This window comes from Battus philenor, unplaced genomic scaffold (genome assembly GCF_028537555.1).
Source record: "Battus philenor isolate CCGP_79_NKW_IND1 unplaced genomic scaffold, ilBatPhil1.0.hap1 SCAF_12, whole genome shotgun sequence".
Classification (NCBI taxonomy): domain Eukaryota; kingdom Metazoa; phylum Arthropoda; class Insecta; order Lepidoptera; family Papilionidae; genus Battus; species Battus philenor.
In genome coordinates, this window is record NW_027181674.1 from 675,290 (window position 1) to 695,128 (window position 19,839).

At 35.5% G+C, this 19,839-nt stretch overlaps 1 protein-coding gene across 1 annotated transcript in view; it reads left to right on the forward strand.

Moving 5' to 3' along the window:
• Positions 1 to 19,839, forward strand: part of LOC137932973 (apoptosis-resistant E3 ubiquitin protein ligase 1) — a 51,867-nt gene that overhangs the window by 6,527 nt on the left and 25,501 nt on the right. Inside the window, exon 2 of the mRNA XM_068776668.1 lies at positions 19,106 to 19,271. Coding sequence (XP_068632769.1) covers positions 19,106 to 19,271 — 166 coding nt within the window. The remainder of the gene's footprint in view (positions 1 to 19,105; positions 19,272 to 19,839) is intronic.

Sequence of the window (19,839 nt, forward strand, 5' to 3'; positions counted from 1 at the left end):
AAAAGTAAATAAATCTAACAGATAATTCAGCAATTCATCGTATTCATGTCATCCATTATCCAATGCTGGATATAAAAGCCTTAAAATCAGCCTTCATCCTACTTCACAGTCATCTTTACAATTTGTAGGTGAAAGTTTTACACTGTGTTTGTCGCTCAGTATCCTTTAAAACTTTAAGGCTCTAGCAGCCATTTTGAGCCATATAGCCTGCCAACTTCAATTGACAAAGGTTATATAGGTTACTTTTGCTTCTTGGATATCCTTGCTCCTGAATATCTTCGTAAAAATATCGAGGATATCCTTCTTCATGGGTCATTGCGCGAGTAAGCCTACTTGTTATAAGATCCAGCGCTATAACATGAAGCCTTATGTACTATATTTATCTAGTACCAATAAATATCAGTGAGCAGCGATAGCCTAGTGGTAAAGAAATGAGACTCGCTACTCAACTCAAAGTGTTAGGTTAGGTTAGGTTAGTTTCATCGATGTGGATCTTTCTGTGAGACCGTCATGGTCCAGAAGGAGGCGGCCGAACGGGATCGGCAGAGGACAGATCCCGCTCGGAGACGACGCCGTCAGCGCAGGGACGCGCCTCGCAACGGCCCTCCGGTGAATGCTCGCCTACCATAAACGGGGCCTTCAGAGTCGCGGGAGTTTAGGGTGGGGGCCCTAAACTCCCACTAGCTTCGGCGACTCTAAGGCGGACGATGGTTCGACGTGGTATCGAACCATCGTGATAGCACCACGAGGGTTTCGGGGGTAGCGTATACACGCATACCCCGGGACGGGCTATCGAAAAAATAGCACGGCGCGAGGGAAGACCGCGTGGCGATCCCTGACCGGGAGATACCGCGGTCCCCCGTTTAGCGCAGAGGGCGACCACCCGGAGGGGTTTTAATAGGTAGGAATCCCACGTACCCCAGGGCATCTTGAGTACCGGAAGATTTTCCCCACCGAAACAAAAAAAAGGTTAGGTTAGGTTAGGTTAGTTTCTAAAAGATGGGTTGCGATGTCTCCTGCGTACCATAATACCACTACGATCGCCAATCCGCATATCAATTGTGACGGTTTTGGTATATCACCCATAGATATATTATAGGAATAGACTTTCCTTGCAGTGGGTTTGTTTCAGCATATAGCCGCATGCTGAAACGATGATGGCTAATAAATAAATTGCGACTTGATACACTCCATTCAAAGGTACAGTATGTTGCATTTCGTTAGTACAGTGAATTGAATTTCTGACTGCACATATTGGCAGGCCGCCAACCGTATGGATGCAATGAGGTGAGTTTGAGATTCGATACAGCAGTATGCTTTCGCAAAACAATGAAAATAATCCTCAAGGTATCACTCCTTATCTTCTACAACAGAGTTTCCCAAACTTTTTTGTGTCGTAGACCCCTTGCCATATTTTTCCGTGTTGGGTAGACCCCCTACTTACCTGATATTTTCATGTAAATTTACGAACGACACGAATAAACGTATTTGTCCCAAATTCGTATATATAGAGTGACGAATTGAACAAGTCAGTGCAAGGTAGCGCAGCTCTGAGACTGCGACTCTCAGGTTTTTACAAGTTCAAAATGTATTGCGACCACAAAGCGAATACCAACATCCAACAACTTACACAATTTTATAAACATATATAATTTTTTTTGTACTTTTATAAATAATGTAAATGTTTTGATATTATAAGATAGTATGATGTAAGTAAATAGGTACTATCAGTGTATGTGTTGAGATCCACTATCTTGGACCCCCATTTTCATTTCATGGACCTCCAAATTTTTTTTTCGCTGACGTAGACCCCTTGCAGGTTGTCATAGACCCCTAGGGGTCGATGTAGACCACTTTGGGAATCACTGTTCTAGAAGTACGTGAAGTACGGTCCACGAGCCAGAAGACGCGGCGTGGTTAGGTCGCGGGTAATGTAAGATCGGTCATATATCGAAGACCTATGCCTTACAGTGGGCGTCCATCGTCTGAAAAGAACAAGAATATGAAAGAAATAAGTTACGAATGAATAAAAGATAAATTAATATATATATTTAATACCTAAAGTGAAAAGCCAACGTTAATTACCACAGACAGATAATCGATGTATAAAACGTAGAGCGTCATACCCGCCGCCATTGTCTTTCGATATAAACGAACCGAAATGAGCAGCGGGTCGGTTAAATATAAGCTCTAAGGGGAAAGAACAAAAGCTTCTTTGTGTTATAAAATGCAATAGTTCATATTGAATATATAAATAAAGCTTTAAAATAAAATATGAAATATTTAATGGAATCAGACATTATTTTGCGGAAGTCCATCCTAAGTAAGAAAAGGACCAATATTTAGCCACTTTCGCACATGCAGTGGTAGTCGTGCAACAAAGTGCACCGCCAAACACTAAGTCTAACTGTGACTCTGTGTTTGGCACTAATCGGTGTAACATAACTCCTGAAGATGCCCCGTGGAGTGGTGAAACACGTGTTGAGTGATTTAACGGTGGTAGTTGTGTAATTCGCATTGTTTGCCGCATGCGCATTTATCAGCGGGCTGGCGGGCGGTGCACTTTGTTGCACGACTACCACTGCATGTGCGGAAGTTGTTAAATATTGGTCCTTTTCTTACTTAAAATATGAAAACATAAAAGTTATATATTGGCGGCTTAGGTGAGCCTTTCTTTAGATGGACTGACAACTTACTTGACACCGGGACTTCGCAATAAGGCTGCTCTTTTACGCATTAAAAGCCGTGGATTTTTAAATATACTACTTACAACTAGTATGATTTCGGGAGTCCTTGAAGATCGACTGGGTCCTGGTCATGGGTTGTCCATAGACGATGCGTTTACTTGGGATCTTTGCACGTAGGAACAAAATGAATTTACACTCGAGCTATCACATATCAATTGAATACCGAAGTGCTAATAAGATTCTCTACGAGCTACGCAAGAATATAAAAAAAAGGCTTGATAGCGAATGCGAAATGTTCACTTATTCTTTTTTATAGCCGATGATCGTCCACTTTAAGGCGTAGGCTTCCCTCAAAGGTTGGGTCGGTCCAACTAGTGGGGGGACCCCCAACCCCGTCTCGTGGTCGCCACTTGAGAAACATTTGGCCCCAACGGCCACCAGTTTCATCGACCACTGCAAAATCGTGACTGAAAAATACGTACCATCCATGATTCCAATGGCATCATCCTCACCTCACACCGTTAACTGAAATGCTTCAGCGATATATTTTCATGAAAGTTTCATAAGCGCAATATAAAGTTAAATCTTTTGCATTGCTTTAACCCTTAAATGCACGACTTTTATTTATACTTTAAAAAAAATATCTTGCAGATAAGTACACTAAATTGCAGGGAAAAAAGAAAAAAAAATATATAACATTTTTTACACTTACTTCAAAAAAAAACATGTTGCAGATATACAACACTTTGCATTTATTCTTAAGTGTAGTACTCATTTTACGTTTAAGTGGTATGTTGCAGTTTTACATCATTATGCATTTAAGGGTTAAAAAAGCGTGTAGACTTTCTTGCTGGCTTATCTGATAGATTTGGGTTAGAACCAATGGTCAACTTACATTTAAGTTAATGTACTCCCAATCTGTTTTCCAGGGTTTTTCATCAATAGAGTAAAGTAATTTTGTATTTAGACTAGTCTTTAACAATCATTTTTGTTAAATACGCCACTTAAGTCTTTTTAAAATTCTTACGTCCCTATGTAACATACATAATTTAAAAATTAAAGTGAAAGGGTTGAAATCGTGTCGAGTCCACTTTCGAATTGTCCAATTAACAAAATTGCCATTCTGTGGGGCCTAGGCCCTACACCGGGAAACACTGATTTAGACGATTCGAAAGCGTGAATAGTTAGTTAGGTCTACTAGAATAAAGATAATTTTGACTTTGACTTTTTAATATAATTGTATTTAAAAATATAAATCAGCCACCACATAGAGCACCTCATGTAAAAAAATATTCTGCACAAGTTTTATATCTATAAAGGCTTTAGTTTGAAAATATGCATGTTTTTAAATAAACGCCTCCTTAATCCCAATTGCAGGTTGAATTTATTTGTACAGTTCATGTAATTGTATTATTGTCTAACTTATAATGTTATGTTTAGACGTCATATGTATAGTTTGTAATATCAAGACCAAACTGATGAAAACTGCTTGATTATAACCTCCAGTGTTATTTGAACTAAGATAAATTTGCAACTGCTGATTACAATATATAGTAAATAAATTTTCCATACGGTTGTAATGAACGTAATTTTTCTCGTAGCACTATAGCTACGTAGGTTCGTAGCACTGTGGCTACGTAGCGTCGTAGAGCTACCGCTACGTAATTTCGTAGCAGTACAGCTACGTAGGTTCGTAGCACCGTAGCGGCGGATGTTGGCGTCAATCCAACTCGCTGCAGTTGACGCGAATGAGCTACACGATGTTATGTTAATTTATGTGCGCGTTTGCGGATCGGTGCCGCGGAATTTTAATATTTGTGTGATTCCCGACGTATGCATACATACATATATTTTAAATATCGAATCTTTTTCTAGATAGATATGCCTATGACATTTTTTTGTAAAGATACGTGGTGATTTGTTATATGTGTAAAAGTTTTAAAGCGTTGAATATATAGCTCATTTGTTAGCAAAAAGCTTTAAAGTTTTTGCACCTATTTACTAAGTAAGAAAAGGACCAATATTCAGCCACTTCCGCACATGCAGTGGTGGTCTGTGTTTGGCACTTATCGGTGTAACATAACTCCTGAAGATGCCCCGTGGAGGGGTGAAACACGTGTTGAGTGATTTGGCGGTGGCAGTTGTGTGATTCGCATTATTTGCCGCATACGCATTTATCAGCGGGCTGGCGGGCGGTGCATTTCATTGCACGACTACCACTGCATGTGCGGAAGTGGCTAAATATTGGTCCTTTTCTTATTTTTTCTAAAGATACATGTAATTGGTTATATGTGTAAAAGTTTTAAAGCGTTGAATATATAGCTCATTTGTTAGCGAAAAGCTTTAAAGTTTTTGCACCTATTTACAATCACCCTAAATGATCACTATGAAAAAAATTATATTAACCCTTAATAACCTAGAGTTTCAATTTCGATACCAATCTTTTAAACCGATTGTTCACATTACTATTAGTTTTTTTTATAGGTTGGCTGTACGTATTTTACTGTTGTATAATATTCTCTCCAACGAAATTAAAAAAAAATCTAATTTTCCCTTCAATTAGACCCTCAAGCAAACACAGTAATATTAAAAAAAAATCACTTTCGTAAATCAGGCTACTAAGGGTTAATTAAATTTTGCATTTTCGAATGCTACAAGCCAATAACTTCTAGCAGTACAATGTCTATAGGGACAGATATTTAACAATATTTATATTATGTAGTGGTTCGATTTTGATAAGCTTTTTCTTACTTTATAATAATTCCTTTTTTAACTATATGTAATATAGCAGGTGTCTATTCCAGCCGCCACACCCCGCAAAGCCTCCGATCTATCCTGGCGCTTTCTGGTTGTTGCGTAGCACTCGGCAATTCTAGTCGCGCTTAAAGCGGAATTTAAATAAATTCTCCTCATCACCTCTACGTCAGGATACTCACCACACACTGAGTTCTAGTCGGGCGCGACGAACCGCACACCTCACATAAATACCTACCACACCGGCGCCGCGTGCGCATGGTCATGTCTGGCCTCCGTCGCTTCCGACCGCCGGGTAATCCCCACTTCGCACAGCTTACTCTCCACTACACTCACTGCATTATACACCTGCACGAGAATAGCCCCCCTACGTAAATATTTAGTAAATTTTTTAACTCTTTGATATCTCTTTCTGTAAAATCAATTTCGATGAAACTACACAAAGTCAAAATAGCTAGCAGCATAACTTATATCACATACAAGATTCAAGTAGGCGAAATAGGAAATAAGTAAGCGTAGTAACAAGTAAGCCGGAACTAAAGAAGTTTAAAAGAACGAGAAAGAAACAAGAGGGACAAGGAAGGACGATTGTCGGAACGAAATTAGTTCCTTGAGGAATAAATGAATGAAATCCTATTCCATTCTTTAATTTCACAGCCAATGGTTAACAGTTCGAATGCCGTTCTCGCCTTAAGACAGAAAGAGAGGGAGAGTGCGAGAAGCCCGTCTCGGTGCGAGGAGGGCTCGGGGCGTTGCGAGTGCTATGTATTTGTTCGCTATTGTTGATTTTGAATGTTTATTTTATAATAAAAAAATTAAAATTTAGTGATAACTTTATCTCGCGCCAAGGAGAGAAAGGCACCTAGATCGCATAAAGCTTTTCCCGCCATAAGGCGTGAGAATTTATTTTTCGAATAATTTAAAACATTTTTTTTGTAATGAAACTACTCATTTTTGTATATTTTGTCAAAGAACAGACGTAAAGACAAAAAAACTTGAATGTCTCCTAAACAGTGAAGCCTCTCATCGGTCGACAATCAAATTGTTAAAGATAAATATAAAATTCGTCAATATTAGTTTGTTTAGAAGAACTTTTATTGATAGTAAATTTATTGTTTATTTAATCTATTTTATTTTTGACTCTACACTGTCCCTGATCAACTTACATCAAGTGACGCGTGCACAATAATTTTATTCTAAACTTAATTTGTTAAATATATATATGTACATATGTATATACATATTTATATTTCTATTGTTTCCATTATATGGTCGTCTATAAGAGATTGTTTCGTGTGATAAGACCGCCCATTGTATTTTATTGTTTATTATTAAGAAACTTTTTAAATAAAAGAAATACTGTAAGCGTCATAAGTATTTTAATCATGGGTTGTTCTGCCATATTTTTTTATTTAATTTTCATTTAAGAAATCAACTTATTTCACCTAAGTTAATTTCTCTTTGCACCGCGTACCTTCGGCATTAAGTTAGCGTTGTACTTTACGTATGTAAATAATGTAACCAATAACTTATGATAATGTACTTACTTAATGTACTTAGTGATATTTTCATGTATAGATACATATATAAATAGGAGTAATACTTAACAAGCAGTGAATTGCTATCTACATTCGGTGATTTCCTGTGATTTATTAAAAATCATAGGCTCCCTCACATTGCATTAAATCAATATGAAATCAGGACGAGAATGTAAATAAACGTATGTAATAAGATAACTATTTTAACATAACATAAGCTGTAGTCAGGCTTGCAATAGAATGCATCCAGGTGCTACCTTTCTTACCATCTCTAGCGACACCCATATATATTCCTCGAATAATAGAATCCTTATGTTGGTGACATGTGTTATATTAAAAAAATAACACGTGTCGTATAAAGTTTTTTTTTATGACCCCCGCTATTGGGGGCCTCTCGTACCCCTATTTATGGTGGGACAGGGACTTTATTTGCAATTTAATTTTTCACATGATTTTTTTATTTTCTCTCTCTTCTTTCATATTTTACTTTCTCTTTCGGTCTATTATCTATCTTTCATGCTACATTTCTACTTTTTTACCCTTTTGCTCTGTTCATCTATCATTCTTTCCTGTTTTCTTTTTACATTTTTTCATTTTACATTTTTACTTATTTTCTATAATACATTATATGTCACATTTGAGTTTTATTTTATCACATTTCTTATTGTATATTTGGATTTTTATTTTTTTGTATAACGTTTTTAACTATTTTCTTGCAACAAGCGAGGAATTCTTTCCTAGTTTCTTTTTCGCCTATCAGGGAGGCTATTGTCTCCTCCCTGATTTTAACGCCAGATCGGCACTCGAATTCCATGTCGTATAAAGTTAGTAACTGAAATCGATGACGTCACAATGTAACCTATTTACAACGGTGATGTGCCGGGCGGGAGCGAAGCCCCGAGTGCAGGGTGCAGAGCCCGAGCGCCGGCGCGGCCCGGGTCGTGCGGTCGCCGACACACTTCCGCGTTCCACTTCCGCCGGCAACAGGTGGTTGGGGACCCCAGCTGGTCAGCCTTGTCGACCGTCTACGGATTAAGCTTTAACTTCAAAAACTTGGTTGGTTTAATCATGTGTAAGTTATTGCACAAACAACGAAATTATTGTATAAACTGTTCTCCTTAATTATAGTAATATTTCTGCAATATTTTTGACGTTTACTTTATTTATTTTTAAGACATATATTCCACTGATATTAACGACTGTACCTTTATTTTTTATGTAATGGAATCGGGCGTTACCTTGCGGAAGACCATCCTAAGTAAGAAAAGGACCAATATTTAGCCACTTCCGCACATGCAGTGGTAGTCGTGCAACACAGAGTCTGTGTTTGGCACTAATCGGTGTAACATAACTCCTGAATATGCCCCGTGGATAGGTGAAACACATGTTGAGTGATTTGACGGTGGCAGTTGTGTAATTTTCATTGTTTGCCGCATACGCATTTATCAGCGGGCTGGCGGGCGGTGCACTTTGTTGCACGACTGTTTAAAACAAAATTGAAATCTATTAGTTATAATGATTTTTTTTTCATTGGTCTCTTAATTGTAGTTGCAGACAATTTACCATGTTAAAGTCCAATTTCCAACGAGTCTTATTGAAAATGTATAGAGAAGGCTTATGTCCAGCGCTGGACAGGGAAGTGATGATGAAGACATACACGCGTTTTGTGTAAATGAACAAACTAATCACCATACGAATGGCATTGAGAGGACGTGGTTGTTGATGATATACCATCTTCATCTGTTACCATACATCCACTAGTCCAAATGAAGATATCTAGAATCCTTAATATTCTATCGTGATCACCGCGTAGAACAACCACGTGGAAACAAAAGTTCAAGGTTAAAAAAAAACATTTTGAAGTTACTAATTGATTTTAATAAAGAGAAGAAAGAGTTAATTTTAAATATTTAGAAAGAGAATTTGTGTCTGTCTAAAGAATAGTGCTATGGTGGTACAGAAACCTCTGTATCACGTAAGTAAGTTACGCACGGTTAGGCAAGGAGGCAGCATTTCCTATTGGTAGAACTTCTATAGGTGATTACAATTTGAAATTTTACGGATTTAGCTCGAGTCTCGACTGAAGGTTTACAGTGGTAACAGCGATTACGTAATAATACAATACATTCCGGAACACATTAGTTTAGGAACATGCAATTGTACAAATTGAAACTAAAACAAAGTTAAATTACGTGGTTAAGAACAATGTAAGTTTCAAACTCCTACTGAACCAAAGTTTTACGTTCAAAACTTTATAAGATGGCGCTAGTGTCGCCGAATCACACAAGTTTTAGATTTCTTTTAATTTAATTAGTTTTCATTGCAATTCTTATATGTATATAAAATGAAAATAAATTAATATGTACAGATTTATTTACTTATTATAAAATAATATACTTATAATAATAGATTTTTATATGCATTTTTTATTATTGTAAAAGTCAACATTTGTAGATATATAGAAATAGCTTAAAAAATTCAATTAAACTAAACTCTACGAGTGTCTAAAATAGAAATATAAAAAAAATAGTTTTCGCAAAACGGAATTGATATTCCGTATAACCATTGTCTTTCGTGATTTGACAATACGCGAATTTTCTTGCGGTAAATTCAAAATCGCTTCCCACATTTAAACACACTACCTTCCATTCGTATAAGGTTGACCTATTTAAGTTTCTATATTTAGTGGTTTTTTTTGCGATGAGTATTTTTATTCAGGATTCATTCTACTATTATCTTTATTGATAACTTGTCATTTATGGTCGAATTTGATTAAAGTTTTCATATAACGCGCTAAAAAGACCGTGTATATGTAATATTACAGTTTTCACTAGAGATCGGTATTGCCTCAGTTAAAAACCTGATATTTATACAATTAAATCTGGCAAGGATGAATAAATAAATGAACAGTTAGATGCGGCCTAGGTAGGCTTCCTCTAGGTGAAACAATGACTTAGTTAAGTATTTAATGGAATCAGGCATTACCTCGCGGAAGTCCATCCTAAGTAAGAAAAGGACCAATATTACCACCGATTAGTGCCAAACACAGAGACTCTGTATTTGGTGGTTTGACACGTGTTGAGTGGTTTAACGGTGGCAGTTGTGTAATTCGCATTGTTTGCCGCATACGCATTTATCAGCGGGCTGGCGGGCGGTGCACTTTGTTGCACGACTACCACTGCATGTGCGGAAGTGGCTAAATATTGGTCCTTTTCTGACTTAGTTAAGGTTGCGAAAAGTCATCGAGGGTCGAATAGAAGCAAGTCTTGCAGCAGGCGTCTATAGACTGAAAGATTATGAAAGAAGAATATTGGATATGGTTAAAAATAAGATGTAGAATGGTATCTACACTTGGCTATTCAAGTTGGGTGTCGGTATTAATTAAGTGAGGGCGGCAAAGACAGCGAGGGCGGGCGGCTGTGGGCGGCTGTGGGCGAGCGATGACGCGAGTGGTGCTCGAGGCGGTAACTCCGCTTTCAAACTTCGAACGATATCTGTCCGTTGGCCTATTTTAAGACGTAAAGGTCAATCTGATATTGAATTTGTGACGGCTGTTCTTGGGTGTGAATAAAATCAGTGTCCCAGTTTGATGGAATGTATTTTTTTTAATTTAAATTTCTTTCATTACTCTACCATTATGGTAGAGATTTTAGAAACCAGTTGTTTCAGTGTGGTTCCGTCCCGTTGCTAGATGCAGTGCAACACTAAAAGTGAATATATATTATACAGAATGATATTAAATGATAGTAAACATTTTCAGATCTAGTTCTATAGGTAACTGTGGAATGCACAGAGTTGAAATAATTTTTATATTTTATGAAATTTTTAAACTTGTCGTGTCAACTATCCATAAGGATCTTCTCTGCAGAGTATTAGGAAACTTAAAGTTGAACGAAGTCTATAAAGCCTTACTCTAGTTATAGCATAGGGAAGAAAAGTAAGAATCATTTATTAGTGTATTTAACTTATTTTCACATTATGTTCTATGATTTGATGCTTCGATGTAGAGGTGTATATATTGAAAATATATTTATATATAAAAGAGAGCTATCGAAAGCGGTTTTAAAAAGTCAATATTCTTACAGCGGTCTCAAAATATATTTATTATAATATCTTATAGGTTTACAGTAACTATAATAAATCAAAATAATAGGGGACATCCATAGTGCATTTATAAGGTACTGAATACATTGAAAAAATTCTGTAATTTATTTGTAACGTACGAAATCAGACTTTCTAATAAAGTTCCACAAACCTAAAATACCATTTATAAAATTTAAAACGCATATTAAAATTAAATTAAAAGAAAATTATTATTATTTGTTTTAATAAAGGAATATTTAAATGACAGGAATCCTTGGCAGTGATGTCGCTTGATTATTTTGATTTCATTTAGGAAGTATCTGATAAAGTGTATATGTGTAAATCTTTGTTAAATTTTATTAAAATATGTGTTGTTGTGGAGTTTTCTGCTTTTTTCCACAACTATAATACATTGTGAAGCAGAGTAGAGTAAAAAATAACATATATAAATTAATAATAAGTTTTACGATCAATAGGAGTTCTGTTAAAAGTTCGAATTTTGAATAAATAAATTTTATATTTATTTATATAGATCAGAGTTCCCCAAACAGTTTTGTGCCGTAGACCCCTTGCCATGTTTTTCCGTGTTGGATAGACTCCCATTTATTAATTGTATTATTAATATATAATTGTATATTTATTAATTTGTAAAAAATTAAAACTACTCAAAATAAAATTTTGTATCTGTTATGTAAAATATACGTAACATTAAATAAACACGAGACTGCGACTCTCAGGTTTTTACAAGTTCTAAATGTATTGCGACCACAAAGCGAATACCAACATCCTACAACTTACACAATTTTATAAACATATATTATAATTTTTTTACTTCATAGGTACTTTTATAAATAATGTAAATATTTTGATATTATAAGATAGTATGATGTAAGTAAATAGGTACTATCAGTGTATGTGTTGAGATCCACTATCGTGGACCCCTCCATTTTCATTTCATGGACCCCCAAATTTTTCGCTGACGTAGACCCCTTGCAGGTTATCATAGACCCCTGGGGGTCGATATAGACCACTTTCGGAATCACTGATATAGATGGTATTATTATCTGATGAAAGATGGTTCCAAAAGCCTAATGTTTCGATAGTGTAATTTTTCATTTTTATCGCGATAAGAGTCAATATTGCTTGTGAGTGAGTCAGCTGAAAGCGCCTTTAACATCTGCATTACGCATAAGGTAATCAATCTTTATGACTACACTGTCTTAATATGTTTTTTTTTTTATGTCGTCCTCTATTTTAGGGGCCTTTCGTATCGCTATCTTAATCTATAATAAGAACTTAGCTTACGAATTTTGTTCTTCATTTTCCTTTTTCCATATTGATATATTCTCGTGCTCTTTCGTATTTTTTAAAAGACAATTTCTTTCGAAATTATTGAGCACACAATACAATTTAAACCTCATTGGAACGTGACGGCTTGTTGTGACTTTATTATTGCGGTGTGATATGCAGAATGCGGTGGATCTTTGATCCCTGTTTAGTAATATATTTATTTGTTATATCATTGTTTGACTATAAATCATTAAATGTTCTTAGTGAGATTGTTATAAGGTAACAATTGTAACTAATTTTATATTTCTGAGTTTCTAAGTTTTATTAATTATTTATTTTATTTAATATTCTTTATTGTACACGATAATATACATTTAACAAGTTTTACAATAATATACCAAAAAGTACAATGGGCGGTCTTATCACACAAGGCAATCTCTTACAGACAACCATAGTATGGAAAAGGTAAAAGTACTGATAATGGGTAGTTTACGTGTACAAAAAATACATATTCACAAACAAATGAACATAAACATACATAGACATACATACTTAAACATACATACATACGTATATAACATATATACTTACATTATATACTAAGTTTGTACTTTATTACTATCTTCTGTTACTGTTTATTTCAAATAAAGTAAATAAATATACATCCTTCACATGATCTTGCATTTTGTCTTCCTCCCTTCACAATATATTTTACTCTATAACATTTATTTACATTCGTTTTATAAATCGCCTTCTAGCCTTCGCCACATTTCTCACAATGTTCTTCTTTCATCTTCTGTCAGCTGACAAACGCCCACTTCAAGGCATAGTATATAGCATAGCATAGGTCTGCTCAAAGATCATCACGATGTCCGCTTCTGCGCTGCCCGTGAACTTAACTAAGTTGTTGGTCTACCTGTTTAGGGTCTATGCACCCCATGTCTACAGGTTCGTGATAGCCACTCAAGAACCTTCGGCCACAGGTTGTACGAGTGATGTTCTTCGTCTACTGCCACGCGGCGATACTTCGAGCACAGTCTTCTCCATTGCTCTCTTGGTGACCACGTCCACGTTTAGGAACCGTAATTGGTCAAAGATCTTCCTCTTAAGGCTTTCAGGATGGTTTGGAGGTTTCCGAATGCTACCCAACCGAGTTGGATTCGGCGTGTGACTCATTTACATGTGTCGGGGCCACGAGTTCATCCAAAATTAATTCATTATCACTTCAAAATTACTTTACACCGTAAATGGATTTTTAATTCTTTTTTTTAATAAACTTTTTAACATAGTTCTTTGTGCCTGACATTATGTAACTTGTTAGATGACGTAAATAAGGCGTAATAAGGTTTATGTTGTTGAACTGTTGCTAAGAAACGACAGGTAACCTCGAAAGCTCTTGAATAAGTAACTTAAAAGATAAAGAAGTACATGTAATATTTATAAAACACATTAAAGCTATTTTAAGTTGTATATATTAAAAAAAAAAACAAAATACGGTTACGTGAAGTAATGTCACCACGTACTTGAGTTGGATTTTAAAATAAAAAATTTGGTCTCTCAATTTATTTCTAGTTTCTATTAAATTTGATTCAATCTGATCAAGAATGCATTCTTCTTTTGATATACACAAAAAAACATAAATAATGCAACATGAGTACTTATTTCAACTATAGACCTTTATATAAGTTTTTATTTTATTTAATACATTTTACTTCTTGCTTTTTAATATTGTATAACTATGTACAAGCCGTAAAAGATAAATGTACGGTATCGATAAATATTGCCAATCGACCTTTTAAAAGGGACAATCGGCTAATTTCGGCTTCGTAGAGCGTTATCTCTGTCGCACGAAATACAAACAGTTCGGTCCTCGTTTGTGGGCATCTCTCTTTCCCTCTACACGTGTGAGAGGGACTTTGCTAAAAAAAATCATTTTATTTCACATTCTTCTTTTATACTTTTTAAACTCTTTTATTATTCTTCTATCTATTCTTACATTATCTTTAATTCTTAACATTCTTAGTATTCCTTCTAAACATCGCCTATTATTGCTCATCTGAATTCCCAAGGAACCACAGTTTTTTTCTCTACCACTGGACTTATTATCTAGTTCAATTCATTTCTTATATAGCTACACAATAATTCTTCGTATATTTAATTATTATTACTTATTCCTCGAGCTTTGGTAACGAAAAGCTTTAAGCCGTGAGCTTATAAAACCAATTTGTAAGTTCAAATATTTGGCAACGTTATGTACGGTCGCGGATTCCGAAGTGAGAATCAATTTCGTGTACCAATATCGACGGAAATTCCTGTTTATTCACTTCGTTTCCGCCCAAGAACTTTATCTTTGAATAACAGTGCTTTAATGGCATTATTGAAGCGACGTTCTATTAGCAATTAAATCTGTCTGTCCTAGAAAGCCTTAATAATTGAAAATAAATTTCCTTGGCCCGTTTCTGCCCATAGATGCCCACTGCATATCATTTTTCCCTTTCCCCAAAGATATCTATGGAGAGATATACTGCAGTCGCTACACTTGGACGGGTTGGCGATCAAAGTATGGTATTATGGTAAGCAGAAAGGCTGCTTATCTCTGTCTTGAAGAAATTTTCGGCCCCAACTACCTTCGGCTGCCACTTCGGACGGACAATTCATTTTTAATTCGATCTCGCAGCTAAACTCTGATCATAGCTAGTAAGAAAAGGACCAATATTTAGCCACTTCCGCACATGCAGTGGTAGTCGTGCAACAAAGTGCACCGCCCGCCAGTTCGCTGATAAATGCGTATGCGGCAAACAATGCGAATTACACAACTGCCACCGTTAAACCACTCAACACGTGTTTCACCCCTCCACGGGGCATCATCAGGAGTTATGTTACACAGAGTCTCTGTGTTTGGCACTAATCGGTGGTAATATTGGTCCTTTACTTAGGATGGACTTCCGCAAGGTACCGCCTGATTCCATTAAATATTCTGATCATAGCTTTATTGCTCTCTGGATAACTTCTAGTTTTCTTATAAGACCCATTGTAAGTGACTATTAAAGATGTTTCCGAGATTTCTGAATACTGTCAATCCGAATGGATTTTGGCGAATGATTTCTTTCTCGAAGTTGGATTTACTAAGCTGGATGGTTTATCCAAAGTATATAAAGTTGAATTTAATAGAACCTTCCGACAATTACTTGTATAAGCCCGATATGGACTGCAAACATCTAGTACTAATAAGTAAAAGAGCACTTCCTTCGCCTTTAAAATATGATATTGTGTAGCATCTCTTATATTTCATCACGTAAATATTTATATATATATATATATATCTCTCTTCTAATATATAAAATTCTCGTGTCACGGTGTTCGAACTTGAACTCCTCTGAAACGGCTTGACCGATTTTTACCAAATTTTATATGCGTATTTAGTAGGTCTGAGAATCGGCTACTATCAATTTTTATACCCCTAAGTGATAAGGGTTGTTCACCCTTAAATTTTAAATTTTTATTTTTTTGACGAAATTTTTTGTTTTTATTTTTTTATGATACAACATACAAAAATACATACAACCCTAAATTTTCACCTCTCTACGATCAACCCTTATTTTTAAATTGAAAATTAAAAATTTTTTTTTGCAAAACAACGTTTGCGGGATCAGCTAGTATATATATATATATATTCAAGTGATCAAATATAAGAGATGCTATATTTAAGTATATACAAGTATACTTGTATGTATGTATAGCAATGTATGTATTTGTATGTACGTACATCCAGAACTGGCCTCTCCATGTCTCTTATCTCCATCCAAAGGTTGTCTGGTAGAGATCGCCTCGAGCGATAAGACCGCTTCTTGTACCGTATGAATTGTTTCTCTTTTTCTCTTCTATTTATTGTCGATGATGTACAAAAAGTGTTAATAAATATATAATAAATACTAGCTGATCCCGCAAACGTTGTTTTGCAAAAAAAATAAAGTTTTTAATTAACAAATGTAAGATAAGGGTTGATCGTAGAGGGGTGAAAATTTATGGTTGTATGTATTCGTGTATGCTGTATCATAATAAAATAAAAACCAAAAAAATTAAAAATAAAATTTAGGGGTGGACCACCCTTATCACTTAGGGTTATGGAAAATAGATAGTAACCGATTCTCAGACATACTGAATACGCATGTAAAATTTGGTAAAAAATCGGTCAAGCCGTTTCAGAGGAGTTCAAGTTCGAACACCGTGACTCGAGAATTTTATATATTAGATTTATAAAAGACACTCTAAAATAATGGTTATGTAGTCTGCTATAAAGCCTTATAGTTTATATTATATTATGATATTGCAGAGGTGGATTTAAATTTACAATGTACTCGGGTGTTATTTGACATGTTGCACGTTATTTAGATAGGCGTGGCTGGCGTGTCTCGCGTGGCTCGCGTGACACACGGCAGTTCGCGACAACGTCACGAAGGCTTTTCTTTATCTACATATATTCCACCAAATAGCGACGAATTTTTTGTTTTACGATTTATACGTATTTAAATACCTTTGTATCTGATTTATATAAGAATACCTATGTTCGCGACACTGTCCGCGTGATATTTAACAAAATAAAAAGTATATAAAGTTAGATTTTTTATTTAATTTAAGATTTTTTCTAAAAATAAATACAGCCTAAGTTACTCCTTATTACATCAACTACCTGACAGTGTAAGTCACGTAAAATTCGGTGCAACCATTGCAGCGATTCCCCGAGCATATAGACGGATAGACAGACATAAAGTAAAAAAAGGTTATTTCGATATATGTACCTTATACATATATATATATATATATATATATATGTATATATATATATATATATATACGGTACGTACACCGAAATAACCTTTTTTCAACTTTTTGTTATACATATATATATATATTATTTTCATATGCATGTAGTGAAAAGCAGTTATTGTAATATTACAAAAAGACACATCAATTTTATTTATTTGAATAGATAACTTTTACCTACAGTTTTTTGAAGGGAAGAAAAGGTTTCGTATTTACACATATTAAAATCCTTTAGTGGTGGCTCTCACACCTATTTCGCGGACCCTCCGATACCGCGAAACCTCCTGGTGTCTGTAGAAAGCAGGATCAATGTGGTCAGTATATATGTAATATGGATTGTTCGAGTGAAAACGATAGTTTGCTTGGGCGTTGCATTCTTAGAGTTTATCTAAAACATGTAGGCTCCAAAAAAAAGGACATAACTTATTTATTTATTAATCAATATGTTTTTATCTGCAGTTTACATATAACTTTTGACGCGCTCTTTACAACCAGGAACTCTGCAGGCTCACGTGGGAATTGTTTTTTTGATTCGCACTAATGTAGTTTCATATGAACAATGTATCAAAAAGTTCCATCTAAAGGTTTTATATAGTAGACAGTGGCAAAATATGAAATTAATGTTAGTTTTAAAACTGTTAAGGTCATCTATATGATTTAAAGGCTTCGCGGCGTCACAAAGGCGAGGCCAATGGTTGCTAAGCAACGTACTCACAACTAATGTGCCCATTGTGACGGTAATGGTGTATATTGCACTCTTTCTCGCCTTTTGTTAATACAAGAAAGATATTTTTTAGAAATTTTTACGTATAGCTTTTACGACTTAGGTGTTTATTTCATCAGCATCAACATTTTGACATCAACTGCTGGTCTTATTCCTTTTATAATAAGACCGGTTTTTATTTTATTCCTCGCTCGGAGTATGGCCCCATTTTTGAAGTCTTTGGTTCAACCAAACGTTATCATTGGTGAATGATAGCCTAGCCTTATATAATATAGCCTTTATTTATATAATAATTCTTGAAATAATTTTAATTAATTTCCATATTCATCTATCGTCCTTCTCAATGTCTTTCATTCTTCCTCTGATTTCCTTCCATACATCGCCTCGCTTCCTATGCTGTCCCTTCAGAGTTCTACAATATTACTTTTATTATTTGTTTAACAATATATTAATTATTAATTTTAATTTATTTTCTTACTATATATATATCGCATTTAATTTACATTCCTATTATTACAACTATTTTATCACTATTGTTTATTATTTTTATTATTCTTGTTCTTTTTATTTATTGCATTGTTTTACTTATTAAATTTTTGCAGAAGTTCAAAAAGTCTAACACTACTCTCTACTCACCAGTGAGGCGATGTTCTCGTACTTTACTCTCTGTGCTAATCTAGAAGTATCTTGAATAAGACCGGTTGAAAGCGGCCTTATTCCAGCACCTACCGATGACATATATGTTCTTAAAAAACTAATGCACAAGTTACAAACTATTTCCTTCAAAATGTGTTCAAATAAACTTTGTCCGGTTGAAGAAAATTCTTTTCCGAACTGTTGAAACTTGTTAGCAGTTAAACTTGAATTTAATTCAAAGAATTTCTCTTACTGTCTCTTTGTAAGTTTCTAGTGACCGTATTCTATCTTGCTTTTTTAAACAGGATGATTTGTTATAGATGTTAAAAGCTTTAAAATAGTAAATAGCCCATTTGCTGTTGATAACCTTTTGGTTTTATAGTAAGAAGAAAGTGTTAGAGAACTTATTTTAGGGTTCCCTGAACGCTTGTCATCCGACTTGGATTCGAGTGATGTCTTTGTTTAAATTTAGGTAACTTTTATGCAGAAGAACGAGTAATACTTGTATTTTACTTTTCTTGAGCAAATTACCTCATCACTATGTTATAGAGGAACTATTTGGTTGGCAGGTATTTCGACACTGTCAGGATGTGGGTCCCCGGAGGCGCTGGAGCGGCTGCCGGAGCTCCCAGCTTCCGAGGAGCGGCGTCTGCGGCGCGCGGCGCTTGTGCTGCAGCAGCGCCTGATCCTGCGTCAGTGGCTCGCCACACACCGCCTCCAGCACGCATACTCCAAGTAAACTACCACATTCTCATTGATAACAATTTTTTTTTAACTCAGTAAAATACTGCAGCTACTGTAGTCTTCAATTGCGACATCCCCTAGCTGAGTGGTAAAGGACTGAGACTTGAGATCTTAGGTCGCGGGTTCGTTTCCTGGGATACAATCTTATAATACTTGGTCTATTCATTATATAGGATTGCCACTACTCACAAACAAGTTTCCAGGGGATGGGCAGAAGCGTTCTCTGCATACCATAATAGCACACTGCGATCGCCAACCCGTCTGCCATGCGTGGCGATTGTGGTATATCACCCATAAGTATCAATTGTGTGTGTCTGTCTGTCTAGTGTGTGTGTATATATATATATATATATATAGTACTTACACACAGTAATTATAGTAACTTAACATACCAAAACACAAAACAAACACACGACAGCAAAATAAAAAAAGAAACTGTCTTATAAATAGATACACATGGAAACATTTCTTAATTTTGTTCAGAACGGAACGATATCCGCGTATGTGTGTGTGTATGCGTGTTACGTTATCTTTTGTGTATGCATGCAATCTGTTCAGC